Source organism: Salmo salar, chromosome 04 (assembly GCF_965601325.2).
Source record: "Salmo salar chromosome 04, fSalSal1, whole genome shotgun sequence".
Lineage (NCBI taxonomy): Eukaryota > Metazoa > Chordata > Actinopteri > Salmoniformes > Salmonidae > Salmo > Salmo salar.
Genome location: NC_138294.1, coordinates 83,715,264 through 83,740,179, shown reverse-complemented (window position 1 = coordinate 83,740,179; position 24,916 = coordinate 83,715,264). Strand labels below are relative to the sequence as shown.

The 24,916-nt window shown below is 41.6% G+C and overlaps 2 protein-coding genes across 2 annotated transcripts; one reads left to right on the top strand and one right to left on the bottom strand.

Annotated features, from left to right (window-relative positions):
* The first annotated feature begins 10,648 nt into the window (after window positions 1-10,648).
* LOC106603874 (vesicle transport protein SEC20) lies at window positions 10,649-12,702 on the top strand. The gene is made up of 6 exons (XM_014198078.3): window positions 10,649-10,750; window positions 10,970-11,062; window positions 11,152-11,243; window positions 11,344-11,448; window positions 11,659-11,777; window positions 12,262-12,702. Exons 1-6 carry the CDS (start codon window positions 10,667-10,669, stop codon window positions 12,456-12,458), a joined length of 690 nt encoding a protein of 229 aa, XP_014053553.1. The 5' UTR covers window positions 10,649-10,666; the 3' UTR covers window positions 12,459-12,702.
* A 3,311-nt stretch (window positions 12,703-16,013) lies between these two features.
* On the bottom strand, window positions 16,014-21,145 carry stc2b (stanniocalcin 2b). Its single transcript, XM_014198076.2, has 4 exons — window positions 20,846-21,145; window positions 19,583-19,725; window positions 18,529-18,740; window positions 16,014-18,391 (listed from the first exon to the last, which is right to left on the bottom strand). Exons 1-4 carry the CDS (start codon window positions 20,988-20,990, stop codon window positions 18,013-18,015), a joined length of 879 nt encoding a protein of 292 aa, XP_014053551.1. The 5' UTR covers window positions 20,991-21,145; the 3' UTR covers window positions 16,014-18,012.
* Window positions 21,146-24,916: the final 3,771 nt, after the last annotated feature.

Sequence of the window (24,916 nt, the reverse complement as noted above, 5' to 3'; positions counted from 1 at the left end):
CCTCAGGAAAGGAACTTATCAAGGCGTCAAGCTCATTGATGAACTCTCCAAGGGAACCTGGAGGGCGATAAATGATAAGGATGTTAAGCTTGAAAGGGCTGGTAACTGTGACAGCATGGAATTCAAAGTAGGCGATAGACAGATGGGTCAGGGGAGAAAGAGCGAATGTCCACTTGGGAGAGATGAGGATTTCAGTGCCACCACCCCGCTGGCCAGATGCTCTCGGGGTATGCGAGAACACGTGGGCAGACGAGGAGAGAGCAGTAGGAGTAGCAGTGTTATCTGTGGTAATCCATGTTTCCGTCAGCGCCAAGAAGTCGAGGGACTGGAGGGTAGCATAGGCTGAGATGAACTCTGCCTTGTTGGCCGCAGACCGGCAGTTCCAGAGGCTGCCGGAGACCTGGAACTCCACGTGGGTCGTGCGCGCTGGGACCACCAGGTTAGAGTGGCAGCGGCCACGCGGTGTGAAGCGTTTGTATGGCCTGTGCAGAGGGGAGAGAACAGGGATAGACAGACACATAGTTGACAAGCTACAGAAGAGGCGACGCTAATGCAAAGGAGATTGGAATGACAAGTGGACTACACGTCTCGAATGTTCAGAAAGTTAAGCTTACGTTGCAAAAATCTTATTGATTAAAAAGACTAAAATGATACAGTACTGCTGGCTGGTGAAGTAGGCTAGCTAGCAGTGGCTGCGTTGTTGACTTTGTTTGAAAGTGTAGCTGGCTAGGTAACCTCGATAGTTTCAGTACTACACCTTTATCATGATACAAAGGCAACTATGTAGCTAGCAAACATAACACTAATCAAGACGTTCCTTTGTAATGTATTTAGTTTCTACAATGCTGCTCGTCGGTAATAGTTGGCTAGGTTTGGAAGATGGCGTCGCGGGGGACGAAAATAGCTGGCTAGCTAACCTCGATAATTACTCTAAACTACACAATTATCAAACTATGACAAAGACAACTATGTAGCTAGCTAACACTACACTAGTCAAATCGTTCCGTTGTAATGTATTAGTTTCTACAGTGCTGCTAGTCGGTAAAGGTTGGCTAGCTAGCAGTGGGTTTGATGTTGACTAGGTGTGTTGACTAAATCTGGAGAACGGCGTCGCGTCGCGGTGGACGAAAATAGCTGGCTAGCTAACCTCAATAATTACTCTAAACTACACAATTATCTTAGATACAAAGACAGCAAAGACAACTATGTAGCTAGCTAACACTACACTTCCGTTGTAATGTATTAGTTTCTACAGTGCTGCTAGTCGGTAGAAGTTGGCTAGCTCGCTAGCAGTTGTTGACTATAACATGGTAGCAACACAACATGGTAGCAGCACAAAACATGGTAGCAGCACAAAACATGGTACAAACATTATTGGTCACAGACAACAGCACAAAGGGCAAGAAGGTAGAGACAACAGTACATCACACAAAGCAGCCACAACTGTCAGTAAGAGTGTCCATGATTGAGTCTTTGAATGAAGAGATTGAGATAAAACTGTCCAGTTTGAGTGTTTGTTGCAGCTCGTTCCAGTCACAAGTTGCAGCGAACTGAAAAGAGCAGTGACCCAGGGATGTGTGCGCTTTGGGGACCTTTAACAGAATGTGACTGGCAGAACGGGTGTTGTATGTGGAGGATGAGGGCTGCAGTAGATATCTCAGATATCTCAGGTGGGAGTGAGGCCTAAGAGAGTTTTATAAATAAGCATCAACCAGTGGGTCTTGCGACGGGTATACAGAGATGACCAGTTTAGAGAGGAGTATGGAGTTCAGTGATGTGTCCTATAAGGTGCATTGGTGGCAAATCTGATGGCAGAATGGTAAAGAACATCTAGCCACTCGAGAGCACCTTTACCTGCCGATCTATAAATTACATATCTGTAATCTATTATGGGTAGGATGGTCATCTGAATCAGGGTTAGTTTGGCAGCTGGGGTGAAAGAGGAGTGATTACAATAGAGGAAACCAAGTCTAGATTTAACTTTAGCCTGCAGCTTTGATATGTGCTGAGAGAAGGACAGTGTACCATCTAGCCATACTCCCAAGCAGCGGGGGTTCTAGCTTGTATGGCTCCCTGGGCTAACTGTCATTTTTATTCAAACATTTGGAACAACACAAATAAATAATCATAACTTTTAAAACTATATAAATAAAAAAATATATAAGAAAATAAGACTCATAAATATCAAAAAGAAGTAACAAAGGCATATAGAAATAAATTGTAGTAGATAAATACAAATAAAAAGAGAATTGAATTATTACACTACTACCCTATTGCTAACAGAAAACACACAAATAAAACTAAATTGCACAAATCCTATATCACACAAATACACAAATAGAATAACACACTTATAAAGAAGAGAACCTGATTATTACACTATTGCACTTCAAACAAGAAACACAAACTAAATTGCACAACTGCCATCTAAACACTGACCTTTCTTGCCTTCCTTGATGCAAAGTCATCATCATCATAAGAAATCTGCCCAGTAATTGCATGGTTAATACTGATGACAGCAAGGCCACTAAGGCGTTCCTGTGACATGTTGGACCTCAGGTAGGATTTGATGAGCTTCAGCTTTGAAAAGCTCCTCTCTGCTTCAGCTATGGTCTCTGGAAGAGTAAGACAAATTCTGAGAGCAGTCCACAAATTTGGATACATTTCTGAGAGCTCCCTTTCGTGTATAAATATCAGCAGCTCAAGCAGGGTCATGGTCTTCGATGGCAAGTTCTTCAGTTCCTGTGCAAGATCTCTGCCGTCCAAGTCTGAGTGTTCTTTATAGTGCAGTGTCACACTAAGGGCCTCACAGTGTTCTGTCAGCTCCTCATTTGAGAGACTTTGGAAGGTTGACAGCACTCCAAACTTCTCTCCCACATTTTCCAATGTGGAAAATCTTTCCTGAAGGGCTGAGGTTGCAGCATCAACAACATTGAAAAATGTCACCTCCAGCTTCTTCAGATCATCACTCAAAGGCTCATCAAATGATTTGTATGAAAAGTGCCGCTTTGTGGACCTCAGCCTTTTTTGTTGTAGAACGGCCTCTACATTCATACCCTCGCAAATATCCTTAGCTGACGTTTGTGCAGTCATAAAGCATGATGCCCTGTAGTCGATGAGACCTCTCTCTGTCTTTCTGAGAAGACTGACTGCAACATCCACATGCATACTGGGAGACTGCATCAGCTTGCTCACATGTTGGATCTGGCTCCAGATGTCATACCACACCACTGTACAGATGCTGAAGCGGTATGATCCCACCTCCTCTGACAAGGACTGGGTTTCAATCTTTATCACAGGGTTTTGGTTTAATCCCTCACCTCAATCAGTGCCTCTCTCACCGCTGCTGCCTGATACCTCAGTGGCTCTACACTCTTAACTTCCCTCTCCCACCTTGTCTCAGTCCACATCTTCAAAGTGATGTCCACATGTGGCTGAGAACAAAGTGTCCAGTTTGTGTAAGATGCCAAAGTAACCTGTGGCATCAACAGAACTTTTAGCAGCATCAGCCACAACCAGGTTCAATGTGTGAGCCCCACATGGCACAAATAGAGCTCTTGGATTCATTTCCAGGAGTCTGGCTTGGACACCTTTGTTTTTGCCTCTCATGTTGGCGTCATTATCATCAGGCTGTCCTCTGCAGTCCTCTGTCCTCTGCAGGAATTTTTAGCTCCTCTAATCTTTTGAGAATCAGGGATGCCAAATGTTGGCCCGTGGACTCCTCTGCCTCCAAAGAAAACATAAAATGTTCCTTTACGCGGGGCTCCTCCTTCAGTGACACAATTCTAATCACAACTGACAACTGTTCAGTGTGGTTGACATGAGGTGCAATCTAGAATGATAGAGAAGAATTGTGCCAGCTTGATGTCACTCACCATTATTGAAATGACCTTGCTGCTCAACAAATCAATGAGTTAATTTTGTATTTGGTTGCCAAGGTAGCTGGTGGTGTGACTCGAGGTCTCTTTTTGGACACGGTTAAGGTGCTCTTTCATGACTGGATCAAATTGTGCCATCAGTTCAAACTCTTTGAGGAAATGTCCATTTGATGGAGAGTATAGTGATTCTGTGTGTCCCCTTAGTGCCAGATTTCTAATAGACAGAGACTGGACAATAGCAGTCAGACGTGTCAACACCTCTCTTCATCTTATCCTCTCAGCCTCCATAAGTGCCATCTCGGGCTTATCAATTGTTTCCCTTTTTTGATTCTCATTGCCAGTTCTTTCCATGTTTACATGCAGTTTTGGTGTTCTGGACTGCTGTCGTGTGAAGTCAGCAAAGAACTTGCATGTTTTCAGTCTGTCAGTTCTAAGTTTGCTAAATTTTCATTTTCTTCTTAGAAGCAGAAGAGGCTGTTGTTTCTTTAAAAGAATACACCAACCAACATCTAGGGATTTTCTTTACCACTCACCAAGGTCTTCCTGAAATACTGGTGGTGGCAACTTCCATCACTCTCATTCCTTGGGAAAACAAAGTTAGGTGGTACCTCACTTGGTCCTCTGCAAACTAGTTGTGTCCAAATTCTGTCAGTCAGAACTGAAGGCCAGTGAGCAGGGTCTGTAGACAGGGTCTGTAGACAGTGGTTCATCCTCAGCAGCAGGATGTGGTGGGGATGCTGCTACAGGTATTTCTAATGGAGAGCACATGGGCATTAGTTTACACACGTTATTCACAGCATTTATAGCGGTGGAACATCCCACATACATACACAGTAATAATAAAATCCTCATTGTTATCTACAATATGGAAACTTAAAACTTTGCAAAAGGGAAATTATTTATTTTGTTTATGCTATGCAAGAATGCACACACAAACACATGCGTGTGCGCATAAACACACCTGAAGAATCCTGCTGGGTAGAAGTGGAAGCAAATGGTTCTTCATCCTCATCCTCAGGCTCAGACAACATTTGTGAAGAGGCCTGTGTGGCTGAGGAGGTGGATGGCTCCTCATCCTGGCCAGTGTCAGAGGGTGCTCCAAAATATTTCAGAAGTGCCCCTGAATTTGCAGTTAAATACAGCATATGAAGTTGACACCCTAAATACATTTGTGGCATAATTAAATATACATGTCATTATGCACAATTTATCAAACTTTCAGAATAGGAACCAAATGAACCATACAACCTCCTTGGCTAATTCTAGGCATAAGACACCCCAAAAGACTCAATATATCACAAAAGATACAAAATATCAGCATGTCTTTTAAGTAAGCCTACAGCATTGGAAATTCCCCTTACTGAGCTCAGGACCTAGTCAATACAATCACAGAAAACCTTTATGATGTCACCTCAGTGAAAGTTAACCAAATCAATAATGTGCTAGTTAGGTTGTAATCGTTTTGCTGCAGGCTACACACATTATCATGATGAAACTGTGTGAAATTATATCCAATGTTAGGTAAGCTAGTTGGACAGAAAACGGAATGTTGTCACCCTATGTGTAATAGCATAGAAAGCAACACAGGCAAACAAACATAAGTGTTATACTAGCCTATTTCATTACATTTTCAACCAAGATCATTATGTTTTCAACCAAGATCTCAGCGATCACTGCCTCATTGCCTGCACCCGTAATGGGTCAGCGGTCAAACGACCTCCACTCATCACTGTCAAACGCTCCCTGAAACATTTCAACGAGCAAGCCTTTCTAATCGACCTGGCCCTGGTATCCTGGAAGGATATTGACCTCATCCCGTCAGTAGAGGATGCCTGGTTATTTTTTTTAAATGCCTTCCTCTCCATCTTAAATAAGCACCAGGAACAGATATAGCCCTTGGTTCTCCCCAGACCTGACTGCCCTTAACCAACACAAAAATATCCTGTGGCGTTCTGCATTAGCATCGAACTGCCCCCGCGATATGCAACTTTTTAGGGAAGTTAGAAACCAATACACACAGGCAGTTAGAAACGCCAAGGCTAGCTTTTTCAAACAGAAATTCGCTTCGTGCTACTCCAACTCTAAAAAGTTCTGGGACATTGTAAAGTCCATGGAGAATAAGAACACCTCCTCCCAACTGCCCACTGCACTGAGGATAGGAAACTCTGTCACCACCGATAAGCCCACTATAATTGAGAATTTCAACAAGCATTTTTCTACGGCTGGCCATGCTTTCCACCTAACTACCCCTACTGCATTCAACAGCACTGCACCCCCCACAGCTACTCGCCCAAGCCTCCCCCATTTCTCCTTCTCCCAAATCCATTCAGCTGATGTTCTGAAAGAGCTGCAAAATCTGGACCCCTACAAATCAGCTGGGCTTGACAATCTGGACCCTTTCTTTCTAAAATTATCTGCCGAAATTATTGCAACCCCTATTACTAGCCTGTTCAACCTCTCTTTCGTGTCGTCTGAGATTCCCATAGATTGGAAAGCAGCTGCTGTCATCCCCCTCTTCAAAGGAGGTGACACTCTTGACCCAAATTGCTACAGACCTATATCCATCCTACCCTGCCTTTCTAAGGTCTTCGAAAGCCAAGTTAACAAACAGATTACCAACCATTTCGAATCCCACCGCACCCTCTCCGCTATGCAATCTGGTTTCAGAGCTGGTCATGGGTGCACCTCAGCCATGCTCAAGGTCCTAAACGACATCGTAACCGCCATCGATAAGAAACAATACTGTGCTGCCGTATTCATTGACCTGGCCAAAGCTTTTGACTCTGTTAATCACCACATCCTCATCGGCAGACTCAGTAGCCTTGGTTTCTCAAACGATTGCGTCGCCTGGTTCACCAACTACTTCTCTGACAGAGTTCAGTGTGTCAAATCGGAGGGCCTACTGTCTGGACCTCTGGCAGTCTCTATGGGGGTACCACAGGGTTCAATTCTTGGGCCAACTCTTTTCTCTGTATACATAAATGATGTCGCTCTTGCTGCTGGTGAATCTCTGATCCACCTCTACGCAGACGACACCATTCTGTACACTTCTGGCCCTTCTTTGGACACTGTGTTAACAACCCTCCAGACGAGCTTCAATGCCATTCAACTCTCCTTCCGTGGTCTCCAACTGCTCCTAAACACAAGTAAAACTAAATGCATGCTCTTCAACCGATCGCTGCCTGCACCTGCCCGCCTGTCCAGCATCACTTCTCTGGACGGTTCTAACTTAGAATTTGTGGACAACTACAAATACCTAGGTGTCTGGTTAGACTGTAAACTCTCCTTCCAGACTCACATCAATCATCTCCAATCCAAAGTGAAATCTCGAATTGGCTTCCTATTTCGCAACAAAGCATCATTCACTCATGCTGCCAAACATACCCTCGTAAAACTGACCATCCTACCAATCCTCGACTTCGGCGATGTCATTTACAAAATAGCTTCCAATACCCTACTCAACAAGCTGGATGCAGTCTATCACAGTGCCATCCGTTTTGTCACCAAAGCCCCATATACTACCCACCACTGCGACCTGTACGCTCTCGTTGGCTGGCCTTCGCTTCATAATCGTCGCCAAACACATTGGCTCCAGGTCATCTACAAGACCCTGCTAGGTAAAGTCCCCCCTTATCTCAGCTCACTGGTCACCATAGCAGCACCCACCTGTAGCACGCGCTCCAGCAGGTATATCTCTCTGGTCACCCCTAAAGCCAACTCCTCCTTTGGTCATCTCTCCTTCCAGTTCTCTGCTGCCAATGACTGGAACGAACTACAAAAATCTCTGAAACTGGAAACACTTATCTCCCTCACTAGCTTTAAGCACCAGCTGTCAGAGCAGCTCACAGATCACTGCACCTGTACATAGCCCATCTATAATTTAGCCCAAACTACTACCTCTTCCCCTACTGTATTTATTTATTTTATTTATTTTGCTCCTTTGCACCATATTATTTATATTTTATCTCTGAACTTTCTTCAAACTACAAATCTACCATTCCAGTGTTTTTCTTGCTATACTTTATTTACTTTGCCACCATGGCATTTTTTTGCCTTTACCTCCCTTATCTCACATCATTTGCTCACATTGTATATAATCTTTTTTTATTTTTTTTATTTCTACTGCATCATTGATTGTATGTTGTTTTACTCCATGTGTAACTCTGTGTTTTTGTATGTTGTCGAACTGCTTTGCTTTATCTTGGCCAATTCGCAATTGTAAATGAGAACTTGTTCTCAACTTGCCTACCTGGTTAAATAAAGGTGAAATAAATAAATAAAAAAAACATGCATAATATTATACTCATAAAGAGATGACAGAGCTGCATACCTTTATCTTTTGCGCGTTTCTCCTCTTCTTCTCTCCTCTTTTTCCTAAACTGGGCACCTGATGGCTTAGACCTTTTCTTATCCATTTTGTGTTGATTTGGCAGTCGAGCATCAATACATTACCCATCCCCCAACACTGTCAACCAAGAGTCAAGACTAAACCAATTCTGTCACGTGTGCCATCTTCATATTCCCTGTCATAAATTAGCCAAGGCACAGCATGCCGGTAGTTCCACATGTTTTATTTGTGAACTCGAACAAAACAAGAAAACAGGTGAAAACAGAAACTAGAATCAGGGCGCCCACTCCGACAAGGTTAATTGACCCACAGTCCCACACGGTGACATGATATCATTGACGTGACGTGCAAATGAGCGACAGAAAACTGATCGCGCAAATATTACCATTGCAAATGTTTTTGTTATGGCACCCCATGCCAACCCCGGAAAGATACTGCTCTGGGCGGCTGCCCATGTAGCCCATACCTAATCTGCCACTGCTCCCAAGTACTTTTATGAGGTGACCACCTCAAGCGCTAAACCCTCAGAGGTAGTAATCACACCTGTGGGGAGATTGACATTCTTCTTACCAAACCACATGACCTTTGTTTTGGAGGTGTTCCGAACAAGGTTAAAAGTAGGGAAGCTTGTTGGCCACTATGAAAGCTTTGTTGTAGAGCATTTAACACAAAATCCGGGGAGGGGCCAGCTGAGTATGAGACTGTATCATCTGCATATAAATGGATGAGACAGCTTCCTACTACCTGAGCTATGTTGTTGATGTAAATTGAGAAGAGCGTGGGGCCTAGGATTGAGCCTTGGGGGTACTCCCTTGGTGACAGGCAGTGGCTGAGACAGCAGATTTTCTGACTTTATACACTGCACTCTTTGAGAGAGGTAGTTAGCAAACCAGGCCAAAGACCCCTCAGAGACACCAATACTCCTTAGCCGGCCCACAAGAATGGAATGGTCTACCGTATCAAAAGTTTTGGCCAAGTCAATAAAAATAGCACATTGCTTAGAATCAAGGGCAATGGTGACATCATTGAGGACCTTTAAGGTTGCAGTGACACATCCATAACCTGAGCGGAAAACAGTTTGCATACCCGAGAGAAAACTATAGACATCAAAAAAGCCAGTCAGTTGATTATTGACAAGTTTTTCCAACACGTTTGATAAACAGGGCAAAATAGAAATAGGCCTATAACAGTTAGGATCAGCTTGATCTCCCCCTTTAAATAAAGGACGAACCGTTGCTGCCTTCCAAGCAATGGGAACCTCCCCAGAAAGGAGAGACAGGTTAAAAAGGTCGGAGATAGGCTTGGCGATGATAGGGGCAGCAAAGTTAAAGAATAAAGGGTCTAAACCATCTGACCCAGATGGTTTTTTGGGGTCACGTTTAAGGAGCTCCTTTAGCACCTCGGACTACGTGACTGCCTGCAGGGAGAAACTTTGTAGCGGGGCAGGGGGAAAAGAGGGAGAAGCATCGGGGATAGAAGGGGTGGCAGATAAGGAAATGTTGGACGGGTAAGGAGGCATGGCTGAGTCAAATAGAAATCCTGACTTAATGAAGTGGTGATTAAAGAGCTTAGCCATGTGCTTCTTGTCAGTAACAACCACATCATCAACATTAAGGGACATGGGCAGCTGTGAGGAGGAGTGTTTATTCTCCAGGTATTTAACCGTTTTCCAGAACTTCTTGGGCTTAGACCCACAGAGAGAGAACAGGTCCTTAAAGTAACTAACTTTGGCCTTCCGGACAGCCTAAGTGCACTTATCTCTCATTTGCCTGAACAAGAGTATGCGTGTGCCGAGCCTTTCGCCAAATGCATTTCTTGAGGTGGAGTAACTCTGCAAGATCACGTTCGAACCAGGGGCTGAACCTGTTTTTAATTCTCATTTTCTTGATGGGGTGTGTTTGTTAACAATAACACTGAAAATATAAAAAAAGAAGGGGATCAGAGGGGATCAAGCTGATTCTATACCATTTTACAGAGGCCAGTTCACAAAGGAAGGCTTGCTCATTAAAGTTTTTAGCAAGTGTCTATGACAAATCAGGACATGTCATTTCACTGAGAAGCCATTACGAACACAGGCTCTAAAACAGTGATCACTATGGTCATTACAGAAAACACCAGACTGATATCTATCAGGATTAGTCCCGAGTGTGGGAACAAATATAGTCTGTCCCATGGTTGGGTAAAGAAAGTTTGTAGTCAACAAAGCATGCAGGAGTCATGAGGCAAATAGCAAAATGCACTAGAAAAAAAAAGATTATTCAAAGAAGTACATTTTCATATATAGACTATGCACTGGTGCTTATGCTATATATATTTTTAATACGATGTGTTATATTGATATTGCCCATTTATATTGAACAGCCAATCTTTTCATTTAAAAACGCGCTTAAGGTAGCACGCGCTTTTTGGATTTGTGGTTTGCCGTACAACAACAACAGAAATGGCCTCTTCCCAGGATGTCCACGTCCGAATTTGTGGACAAGAAATAATCAAATATGATCTCGAAATTAAAGCTCTCATTCAGGTACCTATATCTTAATAACTGTTTACATATTTTCTTTATTCATTTTGTGTAATTTCAATTTGTGATTGGGGGACAAGTCAGTGTACATTTGGCAAACTAATCTAGCCTAGCTAGTTACTGTAATTGTGGAGAGAAAGCGATGCAATAAACTAATAAACAAATGTGGATTATATTGAATGGTAAGTTAAAAATAAAAGATATGTACCTTATCTTGCTTAGGACATTAGAGAATGTCCGGGGCCACAAAGTGTGTTGATGGATTTCAACTCCGAAGTAAAAGAGAGATTCAATCAGCTGCGATTGAGAATCCAGGTACGAATTCAATGCATTAGTTTAATTTACATCGCATTCATTGTGATCAGCTAGATAAAACTCTTCTGAACTATACATTAAATTCACAGAATATGGAGCAAATGGCCAAGGAACAAGACAGAGAAACAGAAAAACAAGCCATCTTGAGTGAGACAGAGAGTAATCGTAGACAGATGCTGAGGTATGAGACTGGAATCCAGATTCCTACTTAAAATGTAATTGATCTCACAATTCCTCTTGGAATTCCTTAACTGAATATTTTCCAAATATTCCCTCTACAGTAACCAGACAGCTTGGAGGAAGGCAAACCTGGCATGTAAACTGTCCATTGACAACCTTGAGAAAGATGAGCTGTTGTATGGTGGAGACTCCACTGTGCGACAACGGTGCGTGGTGTTCTTCTCTTCAGGCATTGCTGCTTTATTAACCCTCTATTTATATGTCCAGTTTCTTATTCCTGCAATCCTCATTCTTCACAGCTTTCTTCTGCACTTTTTCAAGAAACTTATTAACGTGCAAGTGGAAAAATACCCCTGTGACAGGGAGAGAAAGTTGGAATTGCATTGGAATTAATTGCAGTGTGTGTGTCCTCTCAGAAAAGCAACTAAGGAGAGTTTGGTCCAGACATCCGGTGACATCACAGAGAGCCTGATGAGCATCAGTCGTATGATGGCTCAGTCGGTGTCGCAGAGTGAGGAGACCATCGGCACTCTGGGTAAGAGACTACTCATTCGGGAAGGGAGAACAGTCACAAAATGGGTGCCAATGGTTAGGGCTTGCAGACCTATAATAATATATGCCATTTTGCAGATGCTTTTATCCAAAGCGACTTAAGTCATACTTGCATACATTTTTACGTATGGGTGGTCCCGGGAATCGAACCTACAACCAAACAAATATAAGATATGATAACTTTATTGTCAATTTATCTGAAAATTCATGTTGTAATGTTCACATACAAAATACACAAAGTCAATACACTATTGTACAATACAAAAATTGCTGGAAAGTGAGCACACAAATATTCACATATCCTAGTCCCTTTGGCATACTGCCCCTAGTATCCCTGTTGGTGCTAGGTTTTGTCCACTAGTCTAGAACACTTTGCATTTCCAGCACGTATTGTAATTCATGCCAGCAACACTCTTATTAATGTAGGATAAATGAGTCATTATGTACACATTTTCTCCTGTATGTAGCTACGTCTTCAAGAACAGTCCTGGAAACGGATGAAGAGTTCAAAGCCATGACAGGAACCATACATTTGGGAAGGAAACTGATCTCAAAATATAACAGACGGGAATTGACTGACAAACTACTAATCTTTCTAGCAGTAGCTTTGTTTTTAGCAACTGTCTTGTACATTTTGAAAAAAAGGCTGTTCCCATTCATTTAGAGAAAATTGTGAGCAGTTTCCTGTTCTTAATTTATAAACTACATCTGTAATATAACTGCAGGCATGCCTTTCTAACCTTTCAATGGGTTTTTCTTGCCATACAGTCCTGTGCATTTCCATTATGCACCTTCCCCAGACTGTCTACAAAACTGTGTCAGACTGTTTTATTTTTTATTTAATTTAACCTTTATTTAACTAGGCAAGTCAGTTAAGAACAAATTCTGATTTACAATGACAGCCTAGGAACAGTGGGTTAACTGCCTTGTTCAGGGGCAGAACAACAGATTTATACCTTGTCAGCTCGGGGATTCGATCTAGCAACCTTTCGGTTACTGGCCCAGAACTGTGTCAGACTGTCTACAGAACTGTGGTCAGACTGTCTACAGAACTGTGGTCAGACTGTCTACAGAACTGTGGTCAGACTGTCTACAGAACTGTGGTCAGGCTGTCTACAGAACTGTGGTCAGACTGTCTACAGAACTGTGGTCAGGCTGTCTACAGAACTGTGGTCAGGCTGTCTACAGAACTGTGGTCAGGCTGTCTACAGAACTGTGGTCAGGCTGTCTACAGAACTGTGGTCAGGCTGTCTACAGAACTGTGGTCAGACTGGCATGCATTATCTATCTATACCACTGAGGAATTACCTTGTTTTAGGGCTCATAGCTGGCAGGGACACTTTTTTTAATTTTATTTTTTAATCCCATTACCCTACTTATTCTTACTGTACAGTATACCTGGAATGTACACCCTGGCCTTAGTCCATATACAGTAAGAAGGAAATGGTTACTGTAGATCTGTATTGCTGTTGGAATAGTGTTCCCAAAACACATGAAATTAGCAAATTGTTGTGAGATAGAAGACTACTTATTGTATAAAAGAATCAACCGTTTTACAACATTTTGAATAAACAAATGTTTCTTAAATCTCTTTAATTATTGCTAGCTAGTTCAAAGATCTGTCTCCACTTTCACATGACTTAGGAACAGATATACATTTACCCTAATAAAGTTTAGAAACGTTTGTGAAGGTTTGGTGTGACTATTATTAAGCTTTAGCTACTGCAGGCCTACGAGATGAAGGCAGTGCGCCCTGGTGCTCCAAATAACAGTTGAACTCGAGGAAGTTTCAGACCTACCAAAGTTACTCCTATAATATAATGCTTATCTTTATACAAAATATAACGATAAATTAACAAATTACACTCCTCCTGTCTGTCTGTATAGCATATGCAGTAGCCATCTGACATTAAGAAATGCATGTCAGTGTCTTAGCATGCCACCGACATATCTCCATCTCTCTGGGCTTAGGCCTAAGCTTCTCTTTGTTTATATATAGGCTATATATATTTAGTAAAATATGAATATCCTACAGTAGACAACTAAGCCTGTAGGTCTTTGCATGCAGTGCCCTGATACATGTAGTGCTCAAATCTCTGAGACCTGAACTCTGAGGTGGACAATTATTGTTTTAGGAATCCCCCAAATAATAGGCTATAAATGTTTGCATATGCTACACATTGAAACAGAAGGAATAGGGTTTTTGTCATTTGTTATAGGCTGTTTCTAAGGACATGTAAATGTGTCTCATTTGGCAAACATCCCTCGTTTATTGATGGTGCTAGCTGTGTTGGATCTGAATGCATATGGATGTCCATTACATTTGTCCAGTAAATTAAAATGTTCCCTGTCATGTTGTCCGGTGCCAATTTTTCCTAATGGAAACTCAAATGGCATATTGTTTTTATGAAGATTTTTGAATATTCACAAATCTGCCGCCAATTGGAAGGAAACCTAGCTATAGACACCCTAAACACTCTGGCAACTCACTAGTCCAGTGTCACGTTGAATATGCCTTCACATCATGATTCATCAGCAGCCCCAAACATCTAAAGAATAAGCTTCCACCCAAACAAGCTTGTAAGAATTGTACTTAAACTCTCCCCTTATACGTATCTGGAGGTTGATAGAGACAAAAACATATATGTGTCTATCTATGCTGAACACAAATATAAAGCAACATGTAAAGTGTTGGTCCCATGTTTCATGAGCTGAAATAAAAGATTCCAGAAATGTTCCATACGCACAAAAAGCTTATTTCTCTCAAATGTTGTGCACAAATTTGTTTACATCCATGTTAGTGAGCAGTTCTCTTTTGCCAAGATAATCCATCCACCCAACAGGTGTGGGATATTAAGAAATTGATTTAACAGCATGATCATTACAGGTGCACCTTGTGCTGGGGACAATAAAAGGTCACTTTAAAATGTGTCGTTTTATCACGCAACACGTCACAGATGTCTCAAGTTGAGGGAGCGTGCAATTGGCATGCTAACTGTAGGAATGTCCACCAGAGCTGTTGCCTCAACCGCAGACCACATGTAAGCAAGCCAGCCCAGGACCTCCACACCCAGCTTCTTCAACAGTGGGATATTTCTGTCTGTAATAAATCCCTTTTGTGGGTTAAAACTCATTCTGATTGGCTGGGCCAGTCTCCCCAGTGGGTGGGCCTGGGCCCTCCAAGGCCCACCCATGGCTGCAACCCTGCTCAAATCATGTTTAATCCATAGAATAGGGCCTAATTTCTTTCAATTGACTGATTTACTTATAACTCAGTCAAAATCTTTGAAATTGTTGCATTACATTTGTTTTTGTTCAGTATTGTATATGTAAAATAAAATAAATTTTAAAAGGGGACAATAGAAATTCCCAACTTTTTGCAATCCAAGTCACTTCTAAAATAATCTGTATTTTTAACTGACAAATAAAATCAATCCAAACTGTGCATCGGTCAATTGAACGAAAGCGACATGTTACAAAACACCAAAAAGTTTGACATTCGGAAAATGTCAACCAAGCCTTTGATACTGGGTCTATTATGGTGTTGAAAACGTAAACCATGATATTGAAGTGTCCGAAGTCGGTATGCTTCGTTTATTGGGTGGTGCAGAGAAACTTGGAAAATGTTGCATATATTTTATAACTATAAATCTGATTAACCCCCTAGCTGATCGTTGTCTGCAGCCGGTTCTGATCGTAGTGTAATGAAACAGGCTCTAGGGAGAGTTCTCATCTGTCGTGATCGGCAAAACCTCAGGCCCGTAGCGGCAGCGACTGTGGCACAGAAGTCGATATTCATAAACCGGGTCGCTACGGTTATTTGTGGTCGTAAACATGAGTTAAGTCTATGAGAGGGTGTTCAAGACATTTAATAGGGGGGTCATGTGAATATTTTTATTTTGGGGAGGGGGGAGGTGCACTTTAAAAAAGTAGACAACTTGAGGGTGACCAGTCCCTGAGTAAATCTTGATCTGTCTGAAAAGTGTCCATTTTGGATTCCTCCAATGTGTCGTGTATTACCAGTAGATGGCAGTAAGCAACAAAGCTACAGTATTATGGACAGATGTTTATGTATATTTGATTTGGCAAATTTTACAATATTGACACGATACAACTTTTGCGCAACCTTACGTTTGTTGATTGACACGTTGAAGTGAGCAGAACAGAGTTATTCAAGTTAGTCTCCTCAGATTTAACAATTTGCACTCAAGCCAACTAGTAGAATTTGTTAGTTTTTTTATTCAACAATATGATTATAAAATGATTACAATGCATTGTCCTAGATTTAAAAAGGCAAAGTATCAGAAATGTTTAATGTCCAAAATAAATGAAATGTATAAAAAAAAAAGTAGTTTGCTTGTATCAAGGCCTAACCCTAAACCACAAATAACACAAAAGGTAATGCATAGCTTAAGAAAAGTAGTCAAAATAAATAAAAGTTAAATACTTTAACAGACATTGAATCAGAGTACAAACAAACTTCATAAGAAATAAGTTGCTGTTTTCAAGTACAGAGTCTATGTGAATGCAGTCATCCACTTGATTGCATGTAGCTGACAGTACTGACAGAAGTTGTGTAGAGGGCAGTTGATGCTCATCTTACACATGCACAACTGGACATACCAAAAGAAAATCTACATCATACAAGCCAACTGTACAAAATGATAGTAAAAAAAAAAAAAAATGAATGTGTGAGATAGCAGAGTGTCTTGTATTCATACCAGTTCAATGTCCTCTGAATGTGTCCAGTATTAAACATCTCTAGAGCTGGCATGACTGGTGAGAGGCGAGGTAGGTTCCTTGGCGTACTATTGATGAGGTTACTATAGAACAAGCTAGCTATTTGGATCAAAAAGTAGTAAAAACATTCAAACTGTCAGATTTGAAAATGTTTGACAAGACATTCTGTGGTCATCCTGTGTAAAAAAAAAATTGAAGTACAATGCAGTAGACCCATATTAGCGAAGGCCTCAGTGAGAACAGTCTAAGACTCACATTCCATTTAACTAATACATTTTGATGGGTCTCATTGTTTTATGACACCTGAGGTTTCCTGATGTTTGCCTTTGAGTGAACGCGCATTACCATGTTGCAGAGTTAATGGTTGTGAGATTTTTTAATGAGCTTTCCTGATTGTGGTAGAAGGGCCACTTGTCAGCCAAGTTGTTACTTGTGATGTGTGTGATTACTCAATGCATCATATGGGCCAGTAATGGACTTCTCTTTGCAGAGTTGAAGTGACATTGAGTTGTACGATTCACTTTTGTACTGCAAATAAAATAGTTTCAGCAGAAACATTAACAGCTTGCGTAAGCACCTATGCGCTACACAAGTTAATTTACAGTAGCTCTAGTATTTAGTTAAAACTGCAGTATTGAAACTAGTTGACAGAACACAATAGACCGTTTACTTCTAATTTAACTCATCTTCTGAATACCTAGAAAATAGGACCTGGAGCACTTCAGCCATCCAAGATGTGGGTTTCATTAAGTGTATTGTCTCCTTAAAACCTATTTTATCAAACTATAAAGTCATAACTTTGAGCGTGTAATACCAAGTCAGTGTCTAGCTAAACCTAGACTATTGCAAACACAATTTTGGGAAGAAGTGTAAGACAACTTCCAACCAGCTCCAATAGAGTCCTTGCTGTGACAAGCTCTTAAATCTTTACTGAACTAATAGATATCTGGATATGTATAAATTGTTTACTGTAAGTTTGATATGCCCATGATTTACTTTTAAAAGGAATCAAATAAAATAAATGTTACTTTAAAATATGTTTTGAATATCACTTGTAATTAAAACAAAGGAACTGAAAAACAAGGCCTCAAATCTACATTTTACCAAACATACCCTTTCACCTGTACCATTTAGGAGAGTAGGAATGGAGAAGCATGGTACAGGGTCATTACTCTTCCTTGTTTACAACAGAGGTCGTCTGTAGTGGGGCTGTTTCAGGGGAAGGGTCCAGAGGTCGTCTAGTGGGGTTGTTTCAGGGGGTCAGAGGTCATCTGTAGTGGGGTTGCTGAGGGGAAGGGGGTCAGAGGTTGTCTGTAGTGGGGTTGTTTGAGGGGAAGGAGGGGTCAGAGGGAGTCTAGTGGGGTTGCTGAGGGGAAGGAGGGGTCAGAGGTCATCTAGTGGGGTTGTTTGAGGGGAACATGGGTCAGAGGTTAGGGCTAATCTGTTGTGTGTTCAGGCTAGGGACCTTGTGCTCCGTTTCACCCCTGGACGGCAGTACCGGGTGCTTGACTGGGCACAGCGAGCCCAGGGTCTGTGGCATCATCCAGGGGATTCTGACTGAGTCTCTCAGAGGGGTGAAGGCTCCCCTCGTCTCCTAGCTGGTCTGTTCTTGGTTGGTCCTGTTCGGTGTTGGGGAGGGAGAGCTGGCCAGCAGGGGGCAGTGTGGTCCTGCCCTGCAGAGTGGCGGGAGGGACAGTGATGTGTTGGGGGTCATCTGAGTGGCCCAGGGAGCACAGGCTCAGGCTGCCACACAGGGCCCCCCAGTTCTGCTCACACTGCATCCTCACTCTCCGTGCTATGGCCGTCCTCACCTCCTCGCCACAGCCCAGCAGGATGTTCACCAGCTCCACATGAGGCCTGACATAGGAAGAGGAACAATTATATTTCTGAATGCAGATTACTACAGTAATTGAATTCCGAGCATGTGGACTCTGGACCATTAAAATGTACTACACTGAATGGGTTTAGTATGAAATGGAAGGCTTCATGCTCACCCTTTGGGGAAGAGGTCCTGGAAGTGGATCATCTCCACCATGACGTTAACGTTCTCCCTGACAGCAGAACAAAGGTTGTGTTTGACGTAGCACTCTCTCTGCAGCTGGAACACCATCTCGTTCACCGCCAGGCACTTCCTGCTCACACAACTGAACCGGTGCCTCAGGCCGTGGGCCATGCACTTCAGGGCATCCTTGATGAAGGACTTCCCCTTCAGAATTCAACATAACAGTTGACATCACCTTAAGGCTGGCACAATAGTATAGCTGACAATTATGGACAATAACCGTGAACTAAAGTTGTAATCGTCATATCCCCTTACATTTATTTTAGTGGGGGGGGGGGGATTAAACTTTATTTTCGAGTAGATAGTTCACCCAATAGCAGTTTCATTTTTACATGAAGATGCTAAATTTGGTAATAGTTTGAAGCAGAACGGCTCAGTCAAGAAGCTTAATTTCCGAAAGTTCCAAGTGGTCAAATCTAGTCGTTTTTGAGACGGGTGTCCCCAAAGCTGTATTGGGAACACCAAGTCAGTTGCACAATGCATTCAACCAAAATGTCTTTCACATTTAACCCAGAGAGGTGTGTGGGGGGGACACATCCTCGCCCAGGGAGCATTTGTTGGTAGAGGTTAACGGTCTTGCACAAGGGCAGAACAGCAGATTTTTCCACCTTGCTGGCTCGGGAATTCAAACCAGCAACCTATTGGTTACTGACCCAATGCTAGGTATGTTGTAGCTAATTTTCAAAGAAGCATTATGAGTTCAAAACACTTTCAGCAATTATGACAATAATTAGCAATTTGCATGACAAATATTCGTAACCCAAAATTCAATAATCGTCACAGCTACACATCTGAAGTGGCAACTTTCAAATTGTGTTGATCTATAACTAATAAGCATAACACACATGTTTATACAGCTCCATAAAGCTGGTACTGTATGTAGGCTGTAGTAGGGCATGGGGATATTCACTTTCTTTGACCCTCTACAATAGAAGCACACTCAATCCAAAAGGTTAGTTGGGAGGTTTGGAAGAATTGGGATATACCTGGGAGTCAAACTTGCCGGCATTGTGCAGAAATGTCATACAGATGTCATGTAGGCCTTGGATTTCACACGAGTTGTTGTTGAAGCATTCGAACATGCCACAGCCCACATCCCCAGCATTCACCAGACAGTGCTGGATCTCCGCTGATGAAGGGAACATGTTAGTAGTCTCTTTAGAAGGGAAAACTACAGTGGAACAGTAGATTTTTAATAATGCAGAAGTTGACCTGGTGCCAATTTGGTGGTTGCTAGGGGGATGAGAAAAAAAAGTTCTACATTTTACTGATACTTTCAATAAATAATGATCAAGTTCCAAATACTTGAGATTAAAAGTTAATGTCGATGATTTAGTAGCCAATTAAGCAAATAGATTTCACAATTGCAATAGGGTTAGACCAATGTTGATGACCAGGAAGATGGAATGCTGGGACCGTTCGAGTGCCTGACGCCATGTGGCTTTGCATCGGTGATTACATAAACGCAGGGGATACGCAGAAGTACATTAATGCATTGCTAATCGTGTCATAACAGCTTTGATAGAGAAATAAAACATGGGCTTCCATGTAATGCATTTGTGCATAATTGCGCACAAATGAAATGGCAACTTGCCCGTTTAAAAAAACAATAGCAAACATTCAAGTTTGATGGCTTTTTGAAAGGTCTACAGTATCCTATAGTTAGAAATATATAAAAACAATAATCATTTCTTTGTAATCTACACAACCTTGGCATTTATGTTTCTTAGCAAAACTGCTTATAGGTCATATAGGGCGCAAATAAAATATTCGAAGACATGCAAATGTATCATAACAATGCTACAATTTCTAAAGTGTTGTTATCATATTCCCGCTGGTGTGTGCCTGCGCCGGGGGTAAAAACAGTTTGCTGTCAGAGCTTGTGTTGGCATTTGAACAGAAAGGTGTTTGGATAAGAGCTGGCCACTAGGCGTATGGAATTACAGTGAAGTGGCAGAATTAGAGATCACTGGGTACCTGCGTAGGAAGAGACTATGATAAAACCACATTACGACCACAGGCAATTTCGGGAGGGGGGGGGGGTCACAATTTTGTAAAAAGAAGAGTTTAATTCACATTGAAATAAACTATTCCACATGAGCCAAAATCACAATGGGATTTTATGACAACGTGACAGAATTTGTTAAACTCAGAATTCAAGCAGGGATTTTTTTTTGGACTTCACCTGTTTAAATTATAATCCGCATTAAAAAAATTTAGACATGCAATACATATCAGCATTCACTTACCTGTGTTTTGCAGTGAGAGTCGTCTTTTCTGCTGGTTCAAATGTTTGTCTGGAGAGATTTCGTGAAATTCGATTGGATCTGTCGCCAATAATTGCTGAAACGCTATTAAAAAGAGCACTAAAGAAAATGTAAGTAGCATCTCCATTTGCACTATTACGCACTCCAACAACAACAAAAAAGAAATTTAGAAAAATATTACTTTTGAATTAAGTTCAACTTGATAACTTTGCCGTAAATACGTGTATGGAACCGCGCATTAATGTCGAGAGTGAGTACCGAGAGGGTATGATGCTTCCTATATCTCCCTCAACTCTTGTCAGTTTTGATTAAGTAGCTAAGCAGGTGCTGTCATTCGTGGCTGCCGACCAATCACAGTGGCAGGCATCCACCACCATGTTTAAAGGGCGTGCGCTCAATTAAATATTCGCCTATCCTGTACTGAATAATTAGAAGCAATTAGTGGCATGTTACCACAACGCAGTGCTGCATTGATATCGTGAATTTTTTTAATTATTCTTTGTAAGAATACAAAAGCAAGGGTGGGGTTAGTTTTTTTAATTTTGGTTCAACTTCTGAATCATTTGTTGTTATTCATGTATAGTATTTTTTAGTAATTGCTGTTGCTGAGGTGGCATTTGAAAAACACAGAATAAAATATTCGAATAGTTTGTACATACCCAGAGAAATGTAAAATAGATGCTTATGGACTGCCAGGAGTGACTTGTGGTGAGGTCGATGGATGGGTAGTCACTGGCTATTATTAAAGCCAGATTTATTCACAAATAAACCTTGATGAAGCCCAAGTTCCCCATACAACAGATAGCTCCAACAACCAAAGTGACATTTACAAAAATGTTCACCAAATGTAAATATCAATGTAAGCAAGACACACAAGCGATAGCATATCTGACAAAATGACACCCCACTCAGCTCAGCCATAGACGGATGTAGCATCCACAGTTACAACTGATAGCTGGCACTAAAATACCAGTATATGCACATTTAAAACTCCATGGCCTTTTACAAGGGATTTACAATTCTTACAATGCACTGCACACAAGCAAACACATACACACACACACTAATAATATTATCACCCACATATATACAGTTGAAGTCGAAAGTGTACATACACTTAGGTTGGAGTCATTAAAACTTGTTTTTCAACCACTCCACAAATTTCTTGTTAACAAACTATAGTTTTGGCAAGTCGGTTAGGATATCTACTTTGTGCATGACACAAGTCATTTTTCCAACAATTGTTTACAGACAGATTATTTCATTTATAATTCACTGTATCACAATTCCAGTGGGTCAAAAGTTTACATACACTAAGTTGACGTTCTGTCTCCTAGAGATGAACGTACTTTGGTGAGAAAAGTGCAAATCAATCCCAGAACAACAGCAAAGGACCTTGTGATGATGCTGGAGAAAATGGGTACAAAAGTATCTATATCCACAGTAAAACGAGTCCTATATCGACATAACCTGAAAGGCCGCTCAGCAAGGAAGAAGCCACTGCTCCAAAACTGACAAAAAACCCAGACTACGTTTTGCAACTGCACATGGGGACAACGATCATACTTTTTGGAGAAATGTCCCGATGAAACAAAAATAGAATGGTTTGGCCATAATGACCATAATTATGTTTGGAGGAAAAAGGGGGAGGCTTGCAAGCCGAAGAACACCATCCCAACCGTGAAGCACGGGGGTGGCAGCATCATGTTGTTGGGGTGCTTTGCTGCAGGAGGGACTGGTGCACTTCACAAAATAGATGGCATCATGAGGGAGGAAAATTATGTGGATATTTTTAAGCAACATCTCAAGACATCAGTCAGGAAGTTAAAGCTTGGTCACAAATGGGTCTTCCAAATGGACAATGACCCCAAGCATACTTCCAAAGTTGTGGCAAAATGGCTTAAGGACAAAGTCAAGGTATTGGAGTGGGGCCATCACAAAGCCCTGACCTCAATCCTATAGAAAATGTGTGGGCAGAACTGAAAAAGCTTGTGCGAGCAAGGAGGCCTAGAAACCTGACTCTGTTACACCAGCTCTGTCAGGAGGAATGGGCCAAAATTAACCCAAGTTATTGTTGGAAGCTTGTGGAAGGCTATCTGAAATGTTTGACCCAAGTTAAACAATTTAAAGGCAATGCTACCATATACTAATTGAGTGTATGTCAACTTCTGACCCACTGGGAATGTGATGAAAGAAAAAAGCTGAAATAAATCATTATCTCCACTATTATTCTGACATTTCACATTCTTAAAATAAAGTGGTGATCCTAACTGACCTAAGACAGGGAATTTTTACTAGGATTAAATGTCAGGAATTGTGAAAAACTGAGTTTAAATGTATATGGCTGTCACAGGCGTCAAAATGAGTAGACCAAGGTGCAGCGTGGAATATGTTCATTTTGTAGTTTAATGAAAGAATGGACACTTTACAAATTAAACAAAAAATGACAGCAGACAGTTCCGTCAGGCACTTACAACTAAACGGAAAACAACTACCCACAAAACCCAAAGGAAAAACAGGCTGCCTAAGTATGGTTCCTAATCAGAGACAACGATAGACAGCTGCCTCTGGTTAGGAACCATACTCGGCCCAACACAAAGAAATACAACACGTAGAATGCCCACCCCACACCCTGACCTAACCACATAGATAAACAAACCCTCTCTCTCAGGTCAGGGCGTGACAATGGCTAAGGTGTATGTAAACTTCCGACTTCAACTGTATAATAAATAAGGGTTTAACTACATTTCATATCAACAATCAATGACTGAAAAATACATTTAAAAACGTGGAAGTGACTCATCAAAACAAAAGTTTGGCTTGATAAATCAAACACATTCAAAGAGATGTTAACCCTCAAAATTGCAAAGGAAAATGCATTCTCGGCCCAACTTTGTTGTAAATTAAGTAATTTCATCTGTCCTTCAGGATGAACCTCTCGGTAAAAGTGTTGTAGAATTCACAGTAGAACCCCACAGTAGAACCCCATTACTTTATTCTGCATGGACACAACTGGCCCCATGGTTGTGTGGGAGACGCATCCCCAAGGCCTCCTTTGGTTTTCACACTAACACAAAGGGTCACACACACAAACAGTAGCACAGTTCTCCCACGCTGCACACAGGTAGGCAGCTCCATCCATTAGGGCAGGGTTCCCCAACTGGCGGCCTTTTTAGCTCAGTTTTCTGAGCTAAAAAAACAAATATTTCATTGTTGGACATAAAAGACTGTAAAAACACCAGGAAATCAGCTCAAATTGATTTTAATTTTGTTCATCTGTTCCCAAGTATTCCTACGCATAATAGAGAGACGTATATGATCGTAAACAAATAATTATAATTCTTAATTTATTGGATTTATATCTAGCACTATTGTACCAACTGAGGTACTCAAAGCACCTTACATAGTAGGGGGAACTCACCTCATCCACCATCAATGTGTAGCACACATCTTAGTGATGGACAGTGACCATTTTTTTGTACCAGAACTCTCACCACACATTAGCTATGGTGGAGAGGTGAGGAGTGATATATGCCAATTAGGAATGAGGGGGATGATTAGTTGGCCATGATGGAATGGGGCCAGGTTGGGAATTTGGCCCTGACACCGGGGTGAACACCCCTACTCTTAAAATAAGCCCCATGGGATTTTTAGTGATAACAGAGAGTCAGGACACCCGTTTAACGTCCCATCTGAAAGACGGCACCTCAAGATTTGAAATTATTATGTTTTAGTCAAATATTATATATGTTTAGGCTTCTTACGTAGAATTTTCTGTCAATTTTTTTGTTTTATTATGTTCCGCACCCCAACCATTCACTCAAGAACAAATTGGCCCGTGGCTAAATCTAGTTTATGATCCCTGATAGGGCTTCAAGCAGGATGGAGAGCAGAATCCTCGCGCGCGAGTGCGTCCCCATGCAGCCACGCATGTAGAATAGTTGTAGTGTGGTTAGTCACATCCATCTTGTAGAAGCCAAGGCTCTGGCCCGTATTGAGTGGTGTGAAAAGCCCCATTCCCACTACGTCCACGAAGTACAAGTAGATGTCCAA